The 22,855-nt window shown below is 37.2% G+C and overlaps 1 protein-coding gene across 1 annotated transcript in view; it reads right to left on the reverse strand.

Annotated features, from left to right (window-relative positions):
* Positions 1–17,214, reverse strand: part of SLC15A1 (solute carrier family 15 member 1) — a 422,183-nt gene extending 404,969 nt beyond the window's left edge. Inside the window, exon 1 of the mRNA XM_044071289.1 lies at positions 17,184–17,214. Coding sequence (XP_043927224.1) covers positions 17,184–17,192 — 9 coding nt within the window. The 5' untranslated portion in view covers positions 17,193–17,214. The remainder of the gene's footprint in view (positions 1–17,183) is intronic.
* Positions 17,215–22,855: the final 5,641 nt, after the last annotated feature.

The raw sequence follows: 22,855 nt of genomic DNA on the forward strand, positions 1-22,855 counted from the left end.
CTCAAATTAGATGTAAATTTCACAAACTGAACTTCCTTTGCAATTAGTTATGAATTTAAATGGCATAACCAGGCTTGTAAAACTGAAATACTACTTTTAGCTGTCATTGGTAACTAGATAACATTTGATATGTTTAAATGAACAGTCATCTGCAGACTCATACCACCTTGCTATAGAAGAACCAAACTGGATGTCATTTACAAAGATACTGAATAATAACAGGCATAATACAGACCACATGGTACACCATATAAAAGTTGTATGGATTTTGATGTTACTTAGTCCATTCCAAGGATTTTACACAGTTCTATAAATAGCACTAAAACTGATATTCTTGCTTAGTTATTCCTGGGTTGAGTATCCATACAGTAAAGAGAAATTATTTAGCATTGTTAAAAACTTTTGAAAAGCTTATGTGAGTAATTGCAACCACAACCTCTTTACTGAGGACAGAATGCATATGGGCTGGCACTACTGAGTGTTCACACCATGATGTGGTTTGAATCCATGTTGCCTGTTATTGAGCTTGCTGTAGGGAAATAAATAGGCAAATAACTGGATGTACAGCTTTCAATAGTATTAAGTTATATGTGGCAATTTCGAAAGGGAGGTGTTATTGCTGCCATTATGAAGGAAATAGGCAACTTCAGACTTCCAGATGATTGGAACATACCCTTCAGTTATGCTTCTTAAAAAATATTTAAATACTGGAAGGGGCAAATAATTATCTATATCTGGCCAAAAAGGAGGTTGGCAAAGGGCATCCACGTGGATAAAGACTGGGTAAAGATAGATTGGTATGCAAAATATAAAACAATAATGAACTTATTTCTAAATAAATTGGTGAGGGAAGAATAGTGTTGATCTACTTAAATAGATTTGCAAATGGAAAGACATTATTGAATATGAGTAGCAAGCTGAGGTTTTTGTTGACTTCTTTGTTTTGTGATAAATGAGGGAAGTATGTATCAGGTTCTAGCATAGGAAGATAATGGAGGGGATGGGAGGATTAGACAGATCTGCTGGTAAGATAAGGGTGGAACAAGAATTGCCATAGGAATGGGGATAAACCACCAGGACCGGACAAGATACTGGCTAGAGTACCCAAGTGCCTAACAGAAGCAATCAAGAGCTCAGTGAAAAATGTATAGGTGATGGAAGACAGGAATATGGTTGTTGTAGTGCCACTTAGCATGAAATGGAATAGAGCTAACCTTGGAAACTACAGAACATTTTGACTTTAGTAAAGTTAGGAAAATATGCTGATGGAGATAGACTATGGCTCTGAATAAGTGCAGGTTACAGGATTTGTTTCATCATGGATTTTTGCTTAGAAGTCATGTCATTCTAATCTATTACAGATTTATGCCTGGGTCATAACTAAGTGGAATTACTGTGCATCATTGATCAATTTTTCTATTTTTTAATTTTAGAGAAGTATTTAATAAGGCTCCATGTACATGGCTTGTAAGTAAATTGAGAGGAATATGGTTTATTGAGGAAATACTAAAATGATAGCAATATGGTTGAAAAGAAGACGAAAACAGAGGTTCATGGTGAATGCATGCTTGTGAGTAGAGAGAGAAGTTAACGGTTTGGAGCCACAAGAGTTGGTGCTGAGACAATTTCAGTTTAAGAGGTATATTTCAAATACAACTAGGGGTGCTAAGAGCATGATTAATCTGATTGAGAATAATGCAAGAAGTAGGACATTGAGAGGTATGCACATAATGAGTGATAATAACATCTTTGTGCGTATAGGTGCGCTCATCTACTGCAAAGAAGTAGGACATTGAGGGGTACGCACATAATGAGTGATACTAACATTTTTGTGCCTACAGGTGCGCTCATCAACTGCAAAGAAGGAGATCAGGGCAATAAAGAGAAACATCCCTGATGATAGCTTTCCCTCCTCATAGCTATCTCTCAACCAGGTAAATAGAAAAATGGGTCAACCAGATCATGAAATGGGAAAGATAGGCCTGATGATCACAGATGTGGGGTAAACAAAAAAAAGAGAAAGATTAAGCCATTTTGAGTGGCATGGGTAGAAGTATCTTGAGAAAGAACTGAAAATATTGTCGGCATGACCAGAAATATGGCAACTGCATTATAACTTGGGCAAAGGTAAGGCTACGCATCTAGGATTTAGATATATTGTCTGGGGGAAGGACATAAAAAGGTTTTTAGGGGAAAGAAACATGGTTTAAAGATTGGTAACACTCTAGATTATCAGGCATTGTGTAATAAAGCTGTTCTCAACGTTAACCCATGATTAAGGTACAAATGATTGTTAGAAGTGAAGACTTAAAACAGTAAAGATTTCCTGTGTGTGGGAAAACCATCGATTAAGCTTCACTCAGAGTGATGGGGCTAGTTTTATACATCTTATACGGCTTGAGATATGGTAATATGAAAGGGGGTACAAGAATTTGGGGCTTTTCTGCCCATGAGAATAGAAGGAATGGGAGATATGATTTGGGCACATGTGATAGTAAATAGAGATGGTGAAGGGATAAAGAAAAGGCAGAAAGACTGAGTAAGGAAAGGGAATATGATACATACAGTTCTATGAAATATTAACTTAGATGTGTCAGAATCATTACTATTATTATTATTTGCAAAGGCTGTCAGAAAAGAGAATGGGAAGGTTAATTAGAAGCTTTAAAACAGTTTGCAGTGGGTGGGGTGACAGGAGGGGCCAGCTGTAAATGAATAGCCCTCTCAATGTGCTATGTCTCCTTCTGATGACAATATTAGTATGTTTACAACCAGTATTTAACTAATCTGGTATCGAATTAGTAATACTTAGACCATGACCTATAGTCTTTCTTTGTAAAATATAAGTATGTGCAAAACAGAGATAAGCTATTATCTAAGTTATCGCTTTACAGCATTTATTGTTTGATTGTTTATGGACTTGTCAAGGAAATTGTGACCAGATAAACCCACCTAATCTGTTTCCAATAACAGGACAACATAATTATTTTGAGGAAAAAATGACTTGAATTTTGTTTAGTTAATATCTTGCATTGCAGATCATTTTAAAAGATACCATCATTTCTGGAACTGTGACTCATGCTGTTTATGTAAGTGTTTTTGCAGTATCAAATAGATATATTAATTCCTGTAAGATATTGTTGACTTTCAGACTAAATACTACAGGCTTCTGAAAAAATGCTTAATCAATTAAAATGTAGCTCACTTAACTTATTTCAAGACCATATCATAGAATTCTGAATATTTTTAGGTGTGCATGAGGCAAGTATATATTATATTATGTGTTGAGGTTATTTACTGACATTAAGTTAATGTTGTTTAATTTATAATGAGTACTGTACAATCTGTGAGACGTTAGGTACCAAGTCCACAAATGATATGAACATTGCATTGTTTCCGCTTAAGGTTTCAAAATCATTTTGCATGCAGCAATTCTGTGGCCTTGTGCAAGATTAGTTCAGTCAATAACTCCTGGGGCTGCAGCAAGGCTTAAATGATTAGTAAAACTGGGGATAAAGTGTCAGCGCTTTGATCACTGACACAGACAAGTCTGATGCACTTGCACTAGAAAGGCTGACTTCCAGACAACTGTATTTTGTTGAGGTGCGTGGATTAGGTCTATCTGAGTAAAGTGCTATGAGTCTGCAGAGCACATAGGAAGGTGATTTGACATACAATCAGGGTACATATTCCCACTGTCTTTTCTGAATACAAAAACAGTTCAGTTTTTTGGAGCACAATATATTATAGTGGCAGATTTAAATGCTGCTTGCATCAAAGGAGACATCTTCTGGGCTTACTTAACCCAGAATTCTGTGTCTCTGGTGTCAGCAGTGATGTACACAGTAGAAAAACAGAATAACAGGTAGTAACATGTCAGTGTATGTAAATGAAGTCACATCTAGTCTTCTTGAAAAATAAAGTAGCATTAAAAACACTGAATGGCGCATCCCATATAAGGAGTTGTATCTCATTAACTATAATAACTTAAATAGCTAATCCAGAGGTCACTCAAACAAATGAAAAACAATCATTTGTCAACGTCAGACTTGTACTGGATCTGTACTAGAACATCATTGTTTAAAGATACACTATGAAAACTGCTTATGAGGAAGCAAAACACTGCATTTTAATCTTGATAAAAATATTTTTAACCACCACTGTTAATCATGAACAAGTAACATATAAACATTTTGCTGTTGACTATAAAATGTATTACTTTTACAAGCAAAACGTAAATTGCATTTACAAACACTATTACTTACATGGAAGCCAGCAGCCATCATTCTGCTCTTGACTACAGAAGTTACATTAACTTAAATAGCGTAGTTGTTTATGGGAAGCAATGCATTGCACTGCATTCTATTTTTGTTTGCTTTTTTTAAGTTTCCAACAATTTTATTAACCATGTATCAAACTATACAAACATTAAATGTGTACCACATTGATTTTATATATATATATATATATATATATATATATATATATATATATATATATATATGGTTCCCATTCAGAAGCCTGAAACATCATAAGCCTGAAAATCAAAATCCTGAAACCAAAAGCCTGAAAATTCAGAATCCTGAAAACTCAAAATCCTGAAAGCCCAAAATCCTGAAAGACCAAAATCCTGAAACTCAAAATCCTGAAAACACAAATAATGCTAATATGTCACTATAAAGACACTAATATCTACCAACTGACCCTGACCCTAACCCTAACCCTAAGGTCCGTCACTATCGCACACTCACCTGACCCGCGCCCTAACCCTAACTCACTTAAACTGCCCCTAACCCCAATATTTGTCACTATTGCATACATGCCTAACCTGCCCTAACCCTAACTCACTTAAACCGCCCTAACCCTAAAATAAAACCAACCGCACACTTACCTGACCCCAACGCATGACCTAACACCACAGGGCTAACAATAGCAAAGCCACAATGACATCAGTATGTCTCTTTTGTGTTTTCAGGATTTTGAGTTTCAGGATTTTGGTCTTTCAGGATTTTGGGCTTTCAGGATTTTGAGTTTTCAGGATTCTGAATTTTCAGGCTTTTGGTTTCAGGATTTTGATTTTCAGGCTTATGATGTTTCAGGCTTCTGAATGGGAACCATATATATATATATATATATATATATATATATATATATATGTGTGTGTGTGTGTGTGTGTGTGTGTGTGTGTGTGTATGCTTCCCCATTAGTTGTATATTGCGATTCTTTATACATCCCGGTTCAAACTATTAATAGTGGTTACATTATCTTTTGAAAATACGTAAAGCATTCTCCATGAAACATTCTTACTTTCTACTTTTAACTTACACTTCTAAAACAATTTACACTATGAACCAGTTACATTGTTTGCAATTCCACCATCTATTTTAAATACAGACATTTTAAATACATACATCTTTTAAGTAAGTCTATAGATCTGCGGTGGTGCAGCGGTAGCGTTGTTACCTCACAGCAAGAGGTTCTCCCGTTCGATTCTCGGCTGAAGTGCAGGGAGTGCCTTCTGTGTGGAGTCTGCATGTCCTCCCCGTGGTTGAGTGGCATTCCAAAAGACATGCATGAATGGACGTGCCTTCTTTGAAGGTTGGGCGTTGAGCTGGCAACTCTGCACCATAAAAAAAATCTACTGCCAATTATTAGCGGACCGGAGTTCCGCTGTGGCGACCCCTAACTGGGAAAAGCCAAAAGACAAACAAAAACAATGTCTTTTAAGCAAGGGAAATCACTAGGCTTACTATACTTTAATGTTACTGCTTCTGTTTGATAACCATTTCACCCAGTGCAACCATCTAGGCAAAAAAGTATTTTTCCCTTTCACCATTCCCTCTCTTCTTCCAGTCTAAGTTCCTCTATCATTAATCTGAACCTAATTATACAGGGTGAGTCTTCTTTTTTCCACACTCTGGTTTTTACTTTTTTCCTAGTAAACTTACAATCCATGCCAACTCTTTCTGTGCCAATGAAATGCCCTCATTCTCCAAAAGCCCTAGTAAGTAAACATTCTTTGTCAAAATACCATTCCATTCCATTATTTATTTTTATTGTACATTTGTTAAATGGGAAAGTCCATCTGGACATGTGTCCTTTTTCAGTGGAGGCCTGAGGAGAAAAGCTCCACAAAATCATACAATACAGCATAGATAGTACTGTGTATAGTTACAACATATTAGAAAAACATTAAGTTGATACTATTCTAATATATAAAAAAATATTAGTTTTAAGTCATAAATAGTTATGCAGGAAATTGAGTAGGAAATTTTTGTAAGACTATATACAACAGAGATGATCATATGAGTGAAATACTTTCTGAGGGGTTGTACTTAGTTCATTTTAGGGATTTTTTAAGTAAGGGAGTATAGATAAGATGAGACATATAGTAATAGATAGAATGGAGTTAGATGTAGGCATTAATGCTTAAGGAAATGTTCTAGAGCAGAAGTGAGGGATGTAAGGGGGTGGTAGGAGTCTAACCTGGGCTATGGCAGGTGCATAGCCAGGAGATTGTAAGGTGGGTTTTTAGGAGTTTTTTAAGTTGTTTAGGTGAGGAGGTATTCACAAGTGGGATGGGTAGAGAGTTCCAGAGTTTGGAGATATAGTAGGAGAATAGAGCTTCACCTGCTGAATTTTTTACTTTGGTGACTTGGAGGAGTAGATTGTTGTGTGAGCGAAGGGATCTGGATGCTAAGTATGGTTGAATTAGGTTTTTAAGAGCTGGAGTTTTTTCTGGATGGTGGAGGATTTTGTGAGCTAAGGTTAGTTGTTAAAATTAAAGTAAGAGAGAGAGTTCTAGGCAGTCCAGTTGCTTGAGAGATTGACAGTGGTGAGAGTTATAGTGGGCTTTTGTGGCAAATTTGGAGATTTTGTTATAGTAGGTTTCAAGCTTGGTGAGGTTGGTTTTATGGAGGTTTGTTAGGATAGGGGATGCGTATAAAAGTGTCGATGTCAGGTGTGTTCTAGCAGTTGTATTTTTAGTTAGATAGTGTTTATTCCTGTAAAGGAGACCACGTTTTTTGTGTACTTTTTTAATGGATTAATTTATGTGGAGGTCAAATTTCAGGTTATTATCTATAATAACACCTAGAAGTTTGGTATGGGGGGTAGGAGTAATCGAGGTTTTGTTCTTAGAGGAGATGTGAAAGTTTGCTGAGGGAGGAGGGTTTCTGCTAGGGTAGAAAATAATAAGTGTAGTTATATTGGGATTTAATAAAAGTTGGGAGTTTGTTAGCCATGTTTCAACAGATAGGAAGGTGTTTTGGGTGACAGATTGTAGGCCATTAAGGAAAGAGGCACAGCAGATCAGAGTGGAGTCATCAACATATTGAATGATTTTGGCTCAGGAGGTTGCAGGGTGGAGGTGACTGGTAAATAGGGAGAAAAGAAGGGGACCAAGGATGGATTCTTGGGGTACCCCTAAGGTGAATGGTAGGAGGGGTGAGAGGGATTCTTGCCAAATTGCAGTTTGTTGTCGATTTGTTAACCATGCTATAGCTGTGTTACTGAGGTTGTGGGAGGAGAGAGTGTTTATAAGTTTGGGGTGATTGACCATGTCAAATGCTTTTGACAGATCCAGGAATATTGCTGAGACGATCTGGGAGTTGTTTCTGAGCTGATTTATAGTGTTTGTGAAGGATAAAAGGGCTGCTGTTGTGCCATGGGCGGGGCAAGAGCCATGCTGAGTGTGTGATAGGAGGTTGTGAGTTAATAGATAATCCATGAGTTGTGAGTGAATGACTCTTTCATGGATTTTAGATGGGGGAGAGGATGGCAATGGGACGATAGTTAGTTAGTTTACAGGAGCTACCTCCTTTGTGCAAGGGTATGATGTGTGATATTTTCCAGGCAGTGGGAACATAAGACTCAGTGATGGATCTGTTTATAAGTAGGGCTATTGGGTGGCAGATTCCCACTGATGCTAGTTTTAGAATTAGATAGTCTGCAGGGAGGTTATCGGCAGCTAAGGTAGTTGGTTTTAGTTTATCTAGTAGTTTTTTGATGTGATGGGTGGGGACTGGTTTTATTTTGGAGGTTATTGCAATTTTGTGGTGGGGTGTTGGGGGTTGTTTCTGGGAGTGTAGTGTTATTTAGATTGTTTGCTAGAGATTGAATTGATTCTGTAAAGTAGTTGTTGAACTGGGTGGCAATGCCTTCACAGCTGTCAGCTGTATTAGACATAGGTGTGGTATTTTTACCTGGTTGTAACATTATTCCTCCACTAGGGTTTTAAACCTTTTATGTAATTGTGTAAAACTGTACAATTCTGTACAATTCTGAAAATGTGCTGCCAGTCACCCATGCTGTCCTCCCCACATCTCCAAAAGTAATCTTGTGCCAGGAAATACATTCTTCTAATCTGTTGTGGTGTGTAAAAATACATTTCCAAGCAAATATTCAAAACCTTCTTGATCTGATTGCTCTACTTTGGAAGGTTCCCATTGCTCTCCAGTGATTGTTATTTCCATGCTCCCATTGTTCTTTACTTGTGCCAGTATCCTTTTGTTTTACTGTGACATTTTATATATATATATATATATATATATATATATTTATTATCAGTTCTTTTTCTTGCCCTTCTGATATTCATTCCACCATTGACAGCCTATCTCATTCTATCATTTTGGCCCACTGTGTTCAAATAATTCTTCTAACCAGACTTTAATATCTCACATCCATCCCTTCAGGGAGCTCATGCTTACATCTAACCTCCTTCCATGTCAGTACACTTTGACCATTATTAATTGAGACCATTGCTGAACTTGCGCCTATATCTGGCACCACCGCCATGAATCTGACCTTGTTTGGTCATCTTTTACCATCCTACTGATGGGTAGTATGTCATTCCTCCATTTACTTAAATTCTCTTGGCAAAACCTTCTATTTAACACCTCTGTGGTTCTGTCTAAAATGGAATCCCCTATTATTTCATTCCCTGCTCTCCAGAAAACATTAAGGAGATCCCATGGGTGCCATAGAGCCAAGGGGGAGGGATAGCCCCCCTCCAGTTTTTACAGCTGCAAGAAATGTCAGAAAAAAATGAGTGAAGTGGAGTTTTCACGCTAACGTGGATTCGTGCGCGGAAATTAAACTAACTAAACTAGCTGTTCTTGGTTCTCTTATTGCTCTAAATTACAGGACTTATGCTGCCACTGTTCTGTTGGTGCTGCCACAGCCAGAGTCATGCCAGTTAGGAGAGTTTTGTTCTTTTATTTGCAGGAGTTATGCTGCTCGTGTGTGTGTGTGTGTATGTGTGTGTGTGTGTGTGTGTGTGTGTGTGTGTGTGTGTGTGTGTGTGTGTGTGTGTGCCTATGTGCGAAGTTAGGTATACCTGGTGGTTAGTGTTACTCAGGCTCAAACAAAACCCTGAAGTCTCTACCCATACCACCACTTGTGATTCAGGGAGTTGAGTCCACAGCTCTCAACTGTCCAGATTTTCACAGAATATTTGGCTCATACTTTTGGTTTGATCCTCTTACAATTTGTGGTTTTCTGGCAAATCAGTGAGAACTGAATTCAATAAATAATGATAGCCCTTTAAGTTTCAGTCTTCCTATCTTTCAGGAAACACTTGGTAACACAAAACACTTTATTTTAGCAACTTTCTAAGATTATACAAGCAATATTTAAAATGTGTCCCTGGTTTTGGACCCCCCCCAATAAATTTTGTCTTTTTCCAGATTTCTGGTGCTGCAAAGTTGAGAAATTTAGTTGAGTGTCAAGTGGATTTTACAAGGCTCTGAGAGCTTTAGGGGAAGAGAAGTTCAATACTACTTATGTGTTGTTAGTAGCACAACATGTAGTATATTTGCTTTTGATGCAGAAGGCTGTGGGTTCTACTCCCACATTATGCAGATGGATCACTAATACTGTACTGTGTAGTACTTTAAAGGGAGTGGATGCTGCAGTCCTATGAATGTCCTCTAACTATGTTATCAGTTTGCCATCGGTTTCCCATTGCAAAATTATTAGCTCATCATTTTTTTTAATGTAGCATAGGCAATTTATTCTTCAAGGGCAACAGGCGCTTTATTTGTAGATGAAACAATGAAATATAAAGTTGTTTGCTAGCAGCAACCTCTTCATTAGTTACAGATCCTTTTAATCTGGAATTATTTAGATGACTTACTTCTGCAGAGATTTTGCATATTTACTGATATTGGTGGATTGCAATGACAGAAGTTTCAGTAGCATTTTATGGTTGAAATTTTCTGAAAAGGGTAGTTTTGTCATTATTGGTTCATACATTTTGTTTATTGCTTACTAGAAGACTATTCCAAACTACAATTTTAAAACACATTCTAACAAGTGGTGCTGTATTATACAAAGAATATCATTTAATACAATCAGGTTAATACAATCAGGAAGGTGAATCAAAGAATGCATACATGTATGCTTGCTCACAGGATGCAGGAGATCAAAACAGGGGAAGAGACCATTCATCAATAGAGTCCCCCAAGGTTCATTGCTGAGACGTTTTCTGTTTGGCATATACATCTCAAAAGTAGAAGGAAATACCAAAGGGCTTTGGCCAACTAAGTCTGAGATGACTGCAAGCTAGGAGCAGTTATTGAATCCCCAAATGATGTAGCCATAATGTAAAAAGGTTTGTCCCAAACAATAACTGGTGCCAGAATCATGAATTGAAACATAACTCCAAGAAATACATTATTGTATCCTATGGGAAGTCATCTACTCCAGGGAACTGCCAAAATGACAACGCCCCCTGAGAACTGACCCAGTTGTTTGGCATTTGGGAACTTGTGTGTACAGTGACCTAACATTTGACTAACATGTGCCCAGAGTCATAAGAAAGTCTTTCTATATTGCACAGCTTATAAAAAAATTGATTTTGACTAGATCTAGAGATGTTATTGTCCCCCTTTACAAAGCCATCATTAGGTCAATCATTTTGTATAATGCCCACTTTGGCATGTATCTGTCCAGACCAATGCAACAATTGGAATACCCTCAGAGATACCTTACTAAAAGGATACAAGTCCTAAACAATATGTCTTGCATTGATCACGTCAAAGATTTATCACTATACTCAGTATTCTACAGAGTGCTGAGAGGTGTCTGGCATACAAGGCATCATCCGACCTAATACAGATGGACCTACTGAACATTAGCAAGTCAAATGGCATCAGAAATACTCAGTCCAGGTATCTAAACTGAATGTTGTGGAGAGATGGCTATATATCACAGAGGCTACCACTGTTCCAGAACAGACTATCCATTCAAGTAAAACAAAGTTCATCTCTGTCCACATTCAAATGCTACTTGGATCTAAGGATGGGTAATAGAAAATGTACTCCAAGATTGCACCTCATGCCAGTAATGGATAGAGGCAGTTCTTAAATGCTGCATCCCTTACATGGGTCCCCTCAAATTATCTATAGTATGATCACATTTATTCTCACTAGGGCTAATATACAATTATCAGCTATGGGATAAGTAAGACCAATCAGGAAATGTTAATTCAAGCACCAAAAGGGAAATTGGCTACGCTTAAAATGTCCTCCAAGTGAACTTATGTTGTGGTAGTAAATAGTTTTAAAAAAATTGCCCTTTTTAGATCACTCTCACCCTCTGCCCCCCCCCCCCCCGCCAGTCTTCAACAGCTTCCGGCGCCTCTGGGAGGTCCCTGTTTTTTACTGTTGGATACAGGTTACATAACATTTCTTTCCATTAAACATTGACTGCTTTCTCTCGACACTGAATAAAAAGTGATAACTGAAGGGCTATCACATAATACTCCAAGTCTAGAACTCCCATTCAGAGCTGTAACTGACTCTTATGATGCCAGGTACCACTCTCCTCAGCAAAAAAAAAAAAATGGTCCCCCAATCTGGCACTCCTCAACAGTAAGGGATCACCAGGTCCTAAAAAAGTCTGCTTGATCTGGCTCTCACTAGAAGATCGCTAGGTCCTAAAGCCCATCCTCGCCATGTCACTCTTTATGACAGAGCTAAAACAAAAAAAAAACAGATCTACTAAGTACCAATAGTGCCCCCTAACACATTGCACTGAGGCTACTGCCCCCTTTGCCCCACCTTAATTATAATACTGCTGCCACTACCCTTTGTGATTTAGGGAGAGCCACTTTACCCCTCCTTCTTATTGGTTTCTCCCATAACCAAATAAAATCTTTTATTCAACCAGTTATTATCTCCACCACATCAAAACATTCCAATCTTGATTAAAAATGTGTTGTTTTCATGAGACTTCTTGATTAGGAGGAAGCAACATATAACAGTCTGCTAGACTACAAAAATCACATTGCTTTCACAAGTGAAGTTGATCATCATGAAACAACATAAAGAATTTGGCTTCTGAGTAAGACATTGCATTGCTTTCAGAAGTTATTTTCTTTATGGGGATGCAACATATAAAAAAAGTATATAGCTGGAAAGGCCGAAAATACAAATGACTACTCATGTTTAAAATCAAGAAGTAAAATAATAATAATAATAATAATAATAATAATAATAATAATAATAATAAAAACTTCTGATAGCAGACGTGTAGCAAACAGTATTTTTAATAATAAAAAGTCCTGCTGTGTTGTAGAAGAATTACAAACTGTAAGGGATAATGAATTACAACTGAAACCATGAAAGAGAGCCACAGCAAATACAATGGTATATTTATTATCACAGCTTAATGGAATGCAAGTGTGCTGTTCCCTGTGACAGGTTTATCATTATGGCTAATGGAAAACAATTTTGTCTTCAGTGAAAATCATCATACCTGTAGATGTTTTGTGACTGTAATTCCAAAGACCTTCTGTATTGCTTATCAGCACTGGCAAACTATTTTGAAAAAAAAAGGCTCACTTGCATGTCTCCATTACCATGTCAACATAAAAATGTCTGCATCTGCAGTAGTCAAATTACAGAAAGGCTGTTTTTCTCTGTGTTAAAAAAACAGACCCTTCACGTATGTATTCAGTGCACTATACTATAAAACAATTTTTAGAACTAACTGCCTATATTGTGCTGCTAACCAATAAAATGGCATTTCCAGACTCTGTGAGAGATTTATAATGATGTTATTCTTGCATGCTACATATAGCAGTAACTCCATGCCTAATTCCAAAAAAGGTTACTCAAACCATGTAGACTAATGAGGAATGACATGCCCCTACACCCAATTCCAAAGTGAGAATTGAGCTTGCTTCAGTTCCATGTTTATAGAGTTTACATTGATGTTAAATGCCAATTTATGACTCCTAAATAATGGAGTGTTTCCTGTCATGCATCCAGTATCTCAGCTGATGCACAGGTACAGCTATAGTGTCAGCCAGCTTAGGGGAGTCTCGGAGGTTATGTAGCAAGATCAGTGGTTATCAGATTACACCACTAATAGGTAATGAGGTTCATTTCAATATGCTTTTCAGAATCTCATTACCTTTTACTGGTGTAGCATATATTCCTTAGACTTGCAACTGCATGGTGCTGATTATCTATGTAATATCCTATCCCCTGGCATGATGTCATACCACAGGGCAGAGTTGGAATTTAGGATAGTAGGGATCCTCTGCAACTGTAATCAAATGTTTTGGAATGCATGGCCTTAGTTTCTAATAGCAAGCAAGCTACGATAAACAACCTTGTTTGATACTATTTTTCATATACAGTGGATATAAAAAGTTTACACACCCCTGTTAAAATGCCAGGTTTTTGTGATATAACAAATGAAACCACAATAAATCATTTCAAAACTTTTCCCACCTTTAATGTGACATATAATCTCTACAATTCAATTGAAATACAAACAAATCTGTTAGGGGAAAAAATATATATAAAAAAAAAACACCTTGCAATAAGCTGGTTGCATAAGTGTGCACACTCTTAAACTAATACTTTGTTGAAGCACCTTTTGATTTAATTACAGCATTCAGTCTTCTTGGGTACACACCTGCCATCAATTAAAGAGACTGATTAACCCCAAATAAAGTTCAGCTGTCCTAGTAGGATTTTTCCTGACATTTACTCAGTTGCCTGCTACAGCAAAAGCCATGGTTCACAGAGAGCTTACAAGGCATCAAAGGGATCTCATTGTTGAAAGGTATCAGTCAGGGGAAGGGTACAAAAAAATGTCCACAATATTGGATATACCATGGAACCCAGTGAAGACAGTCATCAAAACGTGGAGAAAATATGGGACAACAGTGACATTGCAAAGAACTGGATGTTCCTCCAAAATTAATGAAAAGACAAGACAAAAACTGGTCAGGGAGGCTGCCAAGAGACCTACAGCAACACTGATGGAGCTGCAGAATTTCTGGCAAGTACTGGTTGTGTACTACATGTGACAACAATCTCCCATATTCTCCATATGTCTGGGCTATGGGGTAGGGCTGCAAGACGGAAGACTTCTTACACAGAAAAACATCCAGGCCTGGCTAACTTTGCAAAACAATACATCAAGTCTCTCAAAAGCATGTGAGAAAATGTGTTATGGTCTGCTGAGACCAAGGTTGAACTTTTTGGCCACAATTCCAAAAGGTACCTTTGGCACAAAAACAACCTTTCGCATAACCAACTGAATACCATCCCCACGGTGAAGCACAGTGGTGGCAGTATCATGCTTTGGGGTTGCTTTTCTTCAGCTGGAACTGGGGCTTTAGTCAAGGTGGAGGGAACTATGAACAGTTCCAAATACCAGTCACTTTTGACCCAAAACCTTCAGGCATCTGCTAGAAAGCTGAAATTGAAGAGGAATTTCGCATTTCAGCACAACAATGACCCCAAGCATACATCCAAATCAACAAAAGAATAGATTAATCAGAAGAAAATTTAAGTTTTGGAATGTCCCAGCCAGAGCCCAGACCTAAATCCAATAGAAAATCTGTGGAGTGACCTGAAGAGGGATGTGCACAAGAGATGCCCTTGCAATCTGATAGATTTGGAGTGCATTTGCAAGGAAGAGTGGGCAAATATTGTCAAGTCAAGATGTGCCATGTTGATAGACTCCTACCCAAGAAGACTGAATGCTGTAATTAAATCAAAAGGTGCTTCAACAAAGTATTAGTTTAAGGGTGTGCACACTTATGCAACCAGTGTATTGTATGTTTTTTATTTTTTATATTTTTTCCCCTAACAGATTTGCTTGTTTTTCAATTGAATTGTACAGGTTATATGTCACATTAAAGGTGGGAAAAGTTTTGAAATGATTCATTGTGGTTTCATATTTTTTATATCACAAAAATCTGGCATTTTAACAGGGGTGTGTACACTTTTTATATCCACTGTAAAATGTATAGCATATAACTTGTGCCCTCTGTCTATGAATTAAGACTGGGTATTATATGAATTTTGTTTTTCACACAATGTTGATAACTCAGAGAACAGATTTTACAATCTTATGCTTAAAATATGAATTGCTTAAATTGCTTTTCCATATCAAATAGTCTTTCAAAAGGCCTAAATGGATGTAGGGTGGAGAAGGAAGTATTTGAATCAAAACTAATGTAAAAGGATATACAAAACAATGTTGAGTTTACAAAGCAAATACTAGCTCAAAATAGTGTATGTAAGTCAAAGACAGAAAAATGAATATGTAACCCTTTTGGCTTATGGTATTTTCATAAAAGAATAAGATGCTATATATTTTGAGATAATGGCATGATGGATAGAGACTAATCAAGGCAGCAGTGTTATTCTCTTTTAGATGTATACTGTCAGCATCATAGTACACACTATATTCAAAACAGTGTGTATACAGGAAAGGCATCATCTCCGTGGCCTGGTCCTTTTCCCTCATTGCCTGCTAACCATCAAATCTTCCCTATCAGTCTCGAGTTCATTCATTCATTCCCTCACCTTGTAGTCCCTATTATGAAGGTGAGAATTGGATTTAGGGGCCGTCATAAAGGCAACCATGAAGATACTTTGTGCCCTGACAGGCATTCCAGCAATGGGGACACTTTTTTGAAAGGCCATAACATCTCCTCTGGTGACTGACATAAGTGCCTACATCACCATGGAACCTCTTATGTGCTCCCCATGCAAGTAGTCCACAATACTGGAATAACTTGCCCCTGTACACACTTGTCACTTTTTAATACTTTTGTGTGATCTAGCTAATGCATGTGTTAGCAGATAGTGGTGAATACAACTGATAAACATCTATACTGGGGGTTAACAAGGTGTGCATGTGTGTGTGTATGTGTCTGCGTGTGTGTGCATGTGTGTGTGTGTGTGTGTGTGCTTGTGTGTGTGAGTGCACATGTGTGCTTCCTACCATATATTAATGAAGGCTACCATCACCAGCTTTGGAAGACTAAGGCCATGTTCCAGTCCAGACCATTCTGATGCCATGAAATGCCTCTACTAGCTTGTAGATTATCAGCCTACCATACACATTAGGGCTGACCCATTTTACCCCCCACCCCCCACTCCAGGATGGGTGGAACAGTATCAGCCATTCACTCTTATTCTCCATCTAGCTCTTCAACATGATTGGTCAAGCTGAGGTCATGTGTGTCACATCTATATTACATAATCGAACTTTCAAAAGTTCGAACGTCATATGTTTGACACCATATGACTGAACTTTCAAAAGTTTGAAAATGTAATAAGAAAAATAAACCAAAGAAAAAAACTACCTGAATGGTTTAAGCAGGGGGGTATGCCCCCCTGCAACCCCCACACTTCCTGCTCTTTAAATATACCAAATCCGAGATTGCACTACAGTGCAGAAAAGGGAAATCTTCCCATTCCATACTGTACGGAGATCTCCGTTGAAACATTCTAACTTTTAAAAGTTCGATCATATGGTGTCGACCATATGAGATTTGAACTTTTAAGAGTTCGACAATGTGATATAAACCCTGTGTGTCATACTCAGGGCTTTCTCCCACTTCACTACACCTGAGGTTCTTGAAAAGTAGTTTTAATAACTAATGATTGCTCATCAGCTTAATTTTAGAACCAGATAAAATAACAATGCTTCAGTTGCATATAACTCTAAAATACCTAGAGTGGAAACACTGAGTAAAACAACTCATAGTCATTAAGACTGAATTACAGGGAAAAATAGTATAAGCATCTTTATGCGCAATCATACAGTATGTTCTGTGTCAATGTGCTTTTCAGCATTTATCTAATTTTAATAAGTAAATCAACTGTTTTAATAACAAAAAAAATAAATAAATAAATAATACTAACCGATGTCATGGTGAATTCCTTCTTTTTCTTTCCTGCATGAGCAAAACAGAGTTTGAGAATAGTTTAAAAGTAATGAATTGTATCATTATATTTAGGAGACAGGTCTATATTTTGTCCATTGCAAACATTTGGCATGATATACAAAGATAGTTTGTGCACAGTTACACATATACATATACTTTTCTGGCTTCTAAAGAAGTATAGTTTATAACAGCACTGTATTTGTACAAGTGATTTATAGTTTTGAAATGGCTTTTGTGCAGCAGGAAACATTTCCATTTAGTTCATTTTTAGTTAACTGGAAAAGAACCTTGAAATGGTAGAATGTGAGAGTAATAATATTTTACTGTTGCTATTATTTTGTAATCTGTTAAGTCATTGAATGAAATTAGTGGAAATGAGGCATGCCCTGGTAGGATATTTAAGTTCATGCTTTATATGAATATCTTACTTTTTATATAAACTGGTATTCTAGGGGACTTCTAATACTACATTAAACAATACATTATCAGAATAATTAAACTATCCCCGGGATTCAATAATGCCTACACTAAGTGTACACTAAGTATACACCATTCTGAGTGAACAGACAACACGGCATAACTTGTACCTTCTTCATCCTAATTGTAGCTTTCCTACTGATTTTCTTGCAGCTTTAAATATCGACAGTTTCATTAAGGTTACCATAAAATGTGCACTACATGTACACTTAGTGCAACTTTTCTGAGAGACTAGGAAGCACAAACAGTGTGGTAGGGATGGTCTTGAATACATATCATGTACACAGTCTGCACTTAGTGTAGGCTTTAATGAATCTGGCCCCATATTAAAATGTGTATGTAAAATCAGAAAGGCAAAAGCAATTACAATTATAATGCATGAGTGGCATAAATGGATAAAATACATCTGGGTTCTTGGTAGGCAGTGAAGGAAGACGCTGCTGTTAAAAGAGAATCATGCACCTCACCACTCTGATTTGTAATTCATAAGTGTTTGTAGTTTCATTCTATTTAAATTGCGTTCTTTATTATGAAAACCATTTCTTTGTGCAAACCCTATATATTTCCCTGCACTTTACTTTTGCCATGAATGAGTATGTCACAGTGGGACCCAGAATCTTTCATTTGTGACACATTTACATTAATTCTTGTGAAGTTAATCACAAAGGACTGTGATCTTTGTCACATGCCAGCAGAGACCAACTTCAAAGAGCAAAAGTTGTGTTTTTAGATCTTATCGGTTATATTATTACTAAGGTATGGATACTATTTATGATTATGACTGTAATTCATCAGATAAACAGGAAAATGAAGACTACCAACTTACCAGAATTTGTAAGGAGAGTTACAGAACATGAAAAGGAAAGAAAACTCCCTAAATAACTAATTCTAGATTTAACTAGGGAATAGGGCACAGTGGCTTAGTGTGCCATTAAGCAATGAAATATAACAAAGGAGGGAGGTTGTGCTCATTACTTTCTTGCAGAAAGGGTAAATGTATAAACTGCATGACCATCTACATACCTGAATGTTTAAGCAGATAACTCTGCTGTAAGATCTGACACTGTCTCAACTGTTTAGCAGTGCAACTAGAATTAAAATGCAGCATTAAGTGGAAAAAGCAGCCTTTCAGACAGCAGACAGAAGAAAGATAATGCATGGAACTAGAGGGTTGCTGGTTTAAGTTCTACAACAATACATTATTATAAGAGAGAGCACAGGGTTCTGCCAAGAACAGCTATAGTGTTATGTCAATTGCACTTTAACCAAGGGTAGAAAATAGGCACACCTTGTCATAAAAGTGACAGAGAAAGGAACAGCTTTTCTTCTTGGAATGTTGGAATGTCTTGGAATGTTTCCCTTTATGTTGCAGTACAAGGCAACTTTTTTACCACTATACCTACTTACATTTAGGTGATTTGACATAATATAATTATTTCTCTGAAACACACTGAAATATCATTTTGAATAATTTGTACATCCTATATTCTTACTGTTTGCCTTATTTGGACACATTTTCTTTATTTATATGTGATACCAGTGGAAGCTTTAACTGAGAAAATATTGCTCAGTTGTTTTCAATGACAGTGAAATAATAGTATCCAGCAAGTAAAGAGAACAGTATTAGAATTAAACTGTTGACTCATATGTTTATGTCTTAAAGCAGAAAAAAAAATGAATTGTCGTCTCCCTCTCAATTTCTGCACATGGGATCGGGGTGTCACTTCGACAGCGACAGTCACCTAAACCCAAGGTTTACACTGCCACAGCAGTTCATCTGCGCACACACACTTACACCTAGGGCCAATTTAGAGTGTCCAGTCCACTTGCTGCATGTCTTTAGAATGTGGGAGGAAACTGGAAAACCTAGAGAAAACCCACTCAAACAAAGGGAGGACATGCAGACTCATATAACTGTTGAACAAAAATCCAGAGTGCACCACTGATTGTGAGAAACCAAAGTAAAACACCTTTCTGAAAGACATCGCATGTCAGTGGGAAAGACAAGTACAGGCTTGTTTCAAATTTCAACCATAAATCCATTGATGGCAAGCTTTTATTGTATTTGTTGCTAATTATGCAAGCTTCAAAAGGTGCCAAATTCAGCATTCAAGACTAGAAAGGCAAAGCAACGTCAGATGAAGCCAAACCTAAAAGTGGGCAATAAAGAGGGGGAATTAAATGTGACTACTGAAAAAAAGAACAAGTAAATAAAATGGGAAATCAGTGTGAATCTGAAGACTTGTGTAATCTAAAATTCAAAGTATTGGATATAAATGTCGAATTTTCTTAGTTTGAAAAGAAAGAATAACTTTATTAATATAGCAATTACTATGATAAATTATACTGGAAAGCCTGATTGGGACATAGAAATACTACATTATAATATATACAGAAAAAATAGTAAGAGCAAGAAGGGGAAAGTCCCTTAATATCACGAAAACAAGGTGAGTTATAATTACTGGATAGGCAGGGGTGCAGTGTGGTAAATAATTGTATAAGATGCCAGCAAGAAGGGATCTGATATACACAAAAGAGAAAAAGAATAAGGGCCGTGTAGTTTCTCACTGTATACAAAGGAGAGATGTACACAGTTACTCAGATACTTAAAGCCTGAACCCTCCCTGCTTCTTCAGACGTGAAAAGAAGAACTCGGAATCTATCAAGCCCCAGTGACTTTGTAGGTCGGCTGAGGCAGCAAAGAGTACAGCTTTAGTCTGGAAGAAGTTATCAACTAGCGCCTTGGAATGTAAAACATGGGTCAGTCTTAAGTAACCCCTGGTCAATATCATAACTGATGGTCTTTAAATCAGGAGGGTCAACAGAAAAAGAGATGGTAAAGACAGAAGAAATGACTTCACCAATGTCACAGTAGGCAGGATGGTGGAATGGATACTGTGATATTAACTTTGATCTGTATTTTACTGTCAGGAATGCAGCTGTTAAATGAGCTGTTAAAGTTATCCTGGAGACCACATTTCTTTAGATCAGTAAATTGAGGAGGAATCAGTCATCTTAAAAAATATTCAGAGTGGAATATCAGTGAGCTTCACTTGTTCTGGATTCTGTCTGTAAGGATGAATTGTATAGTTTTGGTACCATGGTATTTTATGATGCATACCTCAGAGTTCTCACCCATAATAACAACCATGGCACTTTACTAGTAACTTAACATGAAGCATCCTAACCTATGATAATTTAACTTTCAAGACCTTTTATGAAATTGGTTTCATACAGCACATTGGCAGAATTTCATAAGTGCTTTTCCATTTGCGGCGGTTTTCTGTGGAGAGGGAGGTGTGTGACAGCTCTTTCACTGGCAATCAACTTGAATTTGTGGCATCAAACTAAGTACCCTACATGGTTCAATATTATAATTCTAAGAATCATAATTGTGAATCTGGAATTAAGAAAAAAAATCAAAAATACAGAAAACTAAATGTTAAATATCACTGCTCTCCTTTAAAGATGCTTTTTTGAGGTGCAGGCCCTCTAAGATGGGGAATTGCTTCCCCTACACTCCTGCTACTTATATATACTAACTCCATGATCATCATACCTCAAAGAAAAGGACACACTCTGTGACAAAACAATCTCAGACAGTATATGTAAGTCTGCATTTTTCCACATTCAGCCTCACTATTCCAGAACATGTTCTTTCAAGCTGAGGAATTAAAAAATGGTTGCCATTCTAGGCACAGATATTCTACAAGGCATCATCTTATTTCATAGCAGCTGTTTGGAAATACAGTAAATATGATAGGAATATTTCATTCTATTTAAGGAGACCAGACTTGGATAAGCAAGTATAAATGTACCAACAACTGAAAAAATGTTTCATTATATTTTCCTCTTCGCTCTAATACACATACGCCTGCATCACTTTACATAGTTATTATTATCTTCCAGACTGGCATAGCCTAAAATTGTCTAATGGGCGCAGCCATCCTGGTATAATTTTGTCTTACAGCCAAAGTTTCTCACTCCTACAGTGCACACTGCATCCCCCATGTATTTACATCGAAAAGGCACAGTACTTTGAGCGGCCCTGTTTTGCCATTCACCTATAGCAGAAACACTGAAATGTGTTGTTTTCTTTGACCATCTCTTAGAAAACTATCATTTAATTTGTTTTAGTCTTCACTTCATTGTTTGCTAGTGGTCTTCTCCTACATAACCATTCAAAATATTTTGAATGTCAGATTTAAAAGAGCTGCTAATTTAACTGGTTTTGTTCACACTCAAGAACTGTATTGCCAGTTATTGCTTTTCTATGACTGAGTTGTGAACTTGGTTATCAGCACATATTCGAGTATTTCAACTTCATATGCAGGATTTATTTAAACAATTGATCAAATCTGAAACTAGTACCCTAATTTGTTTTAGTAAGTCTGTAAAAATGTAGATTCTTCCTCCTTCCTCCCCTGCTCACTGACTTCCTTAACAAACAAGTACCCGTATGAAGTAACCAATGTTGTGACAAACACCAAAAGGGTTACATGTAGTAATAAAGGCTCCAATTGTCTCAACATCACAACGGTTGTGAACATGAATGGCTACCATTCTGTGAACTGACACATAGTGTCTGACATGCACGAGATTATATCCAAAGTGTCCACACACCATCCACACAGCTTGTATGATTTATATGTTTGACACACATGACACCCGTACTTCCATTTCCTGTAAATTGAAGCTCCATAGGCCATCTATTTGGTAAGTACAATTACTGTGCCTAATGTTAAAGTATGCAGCTACATTTCTGATATGTCCATATGCTGCATCCACACACCGCCATACTCTGTTGCAGGGCAGACCTGGCTTATGACACTGTACAGAGTCATCAAACATCAGCATAACACTACATAAACACAAAATTGCTGCACCATACAGCATGCGTTCAGCCTTCTCCAAGTCCACCTCTGCTGCCTCCTGTTGTCTAGGGTCAGCTTTCTAGTATGATTCTGCCACAGCGTGTAGGATGTTTTTAGTATGCTGCATGTTTTTAGTATGCTGCATGTTTTTAGTATGCTGCATGTTCTATAATGACAGGATAATGAAATGGTCAAAGTGCTCAAAACACAACCAGCATGGAAGGTGCAGCAACGCTATCATTTGGTGCAAGTAACAATCCACTGCATGAATTTGGAAATGAAAATGGTGTATGTCACC

Source organism: Protopterus annectens, chromosome 5.part0 (assembly GCF_019279795.1).
Source record: "Protopterus annectens isolate FY-2018-M chromosome 5.part0, PAN1.0, whole genome shotgun sequence".
NCBI classification, from domain to species: Eukaryota; Metazoa; Chordata; order Ceratodontiformes; family Protopteridae; genus Protopterus; species Protopterus annectens.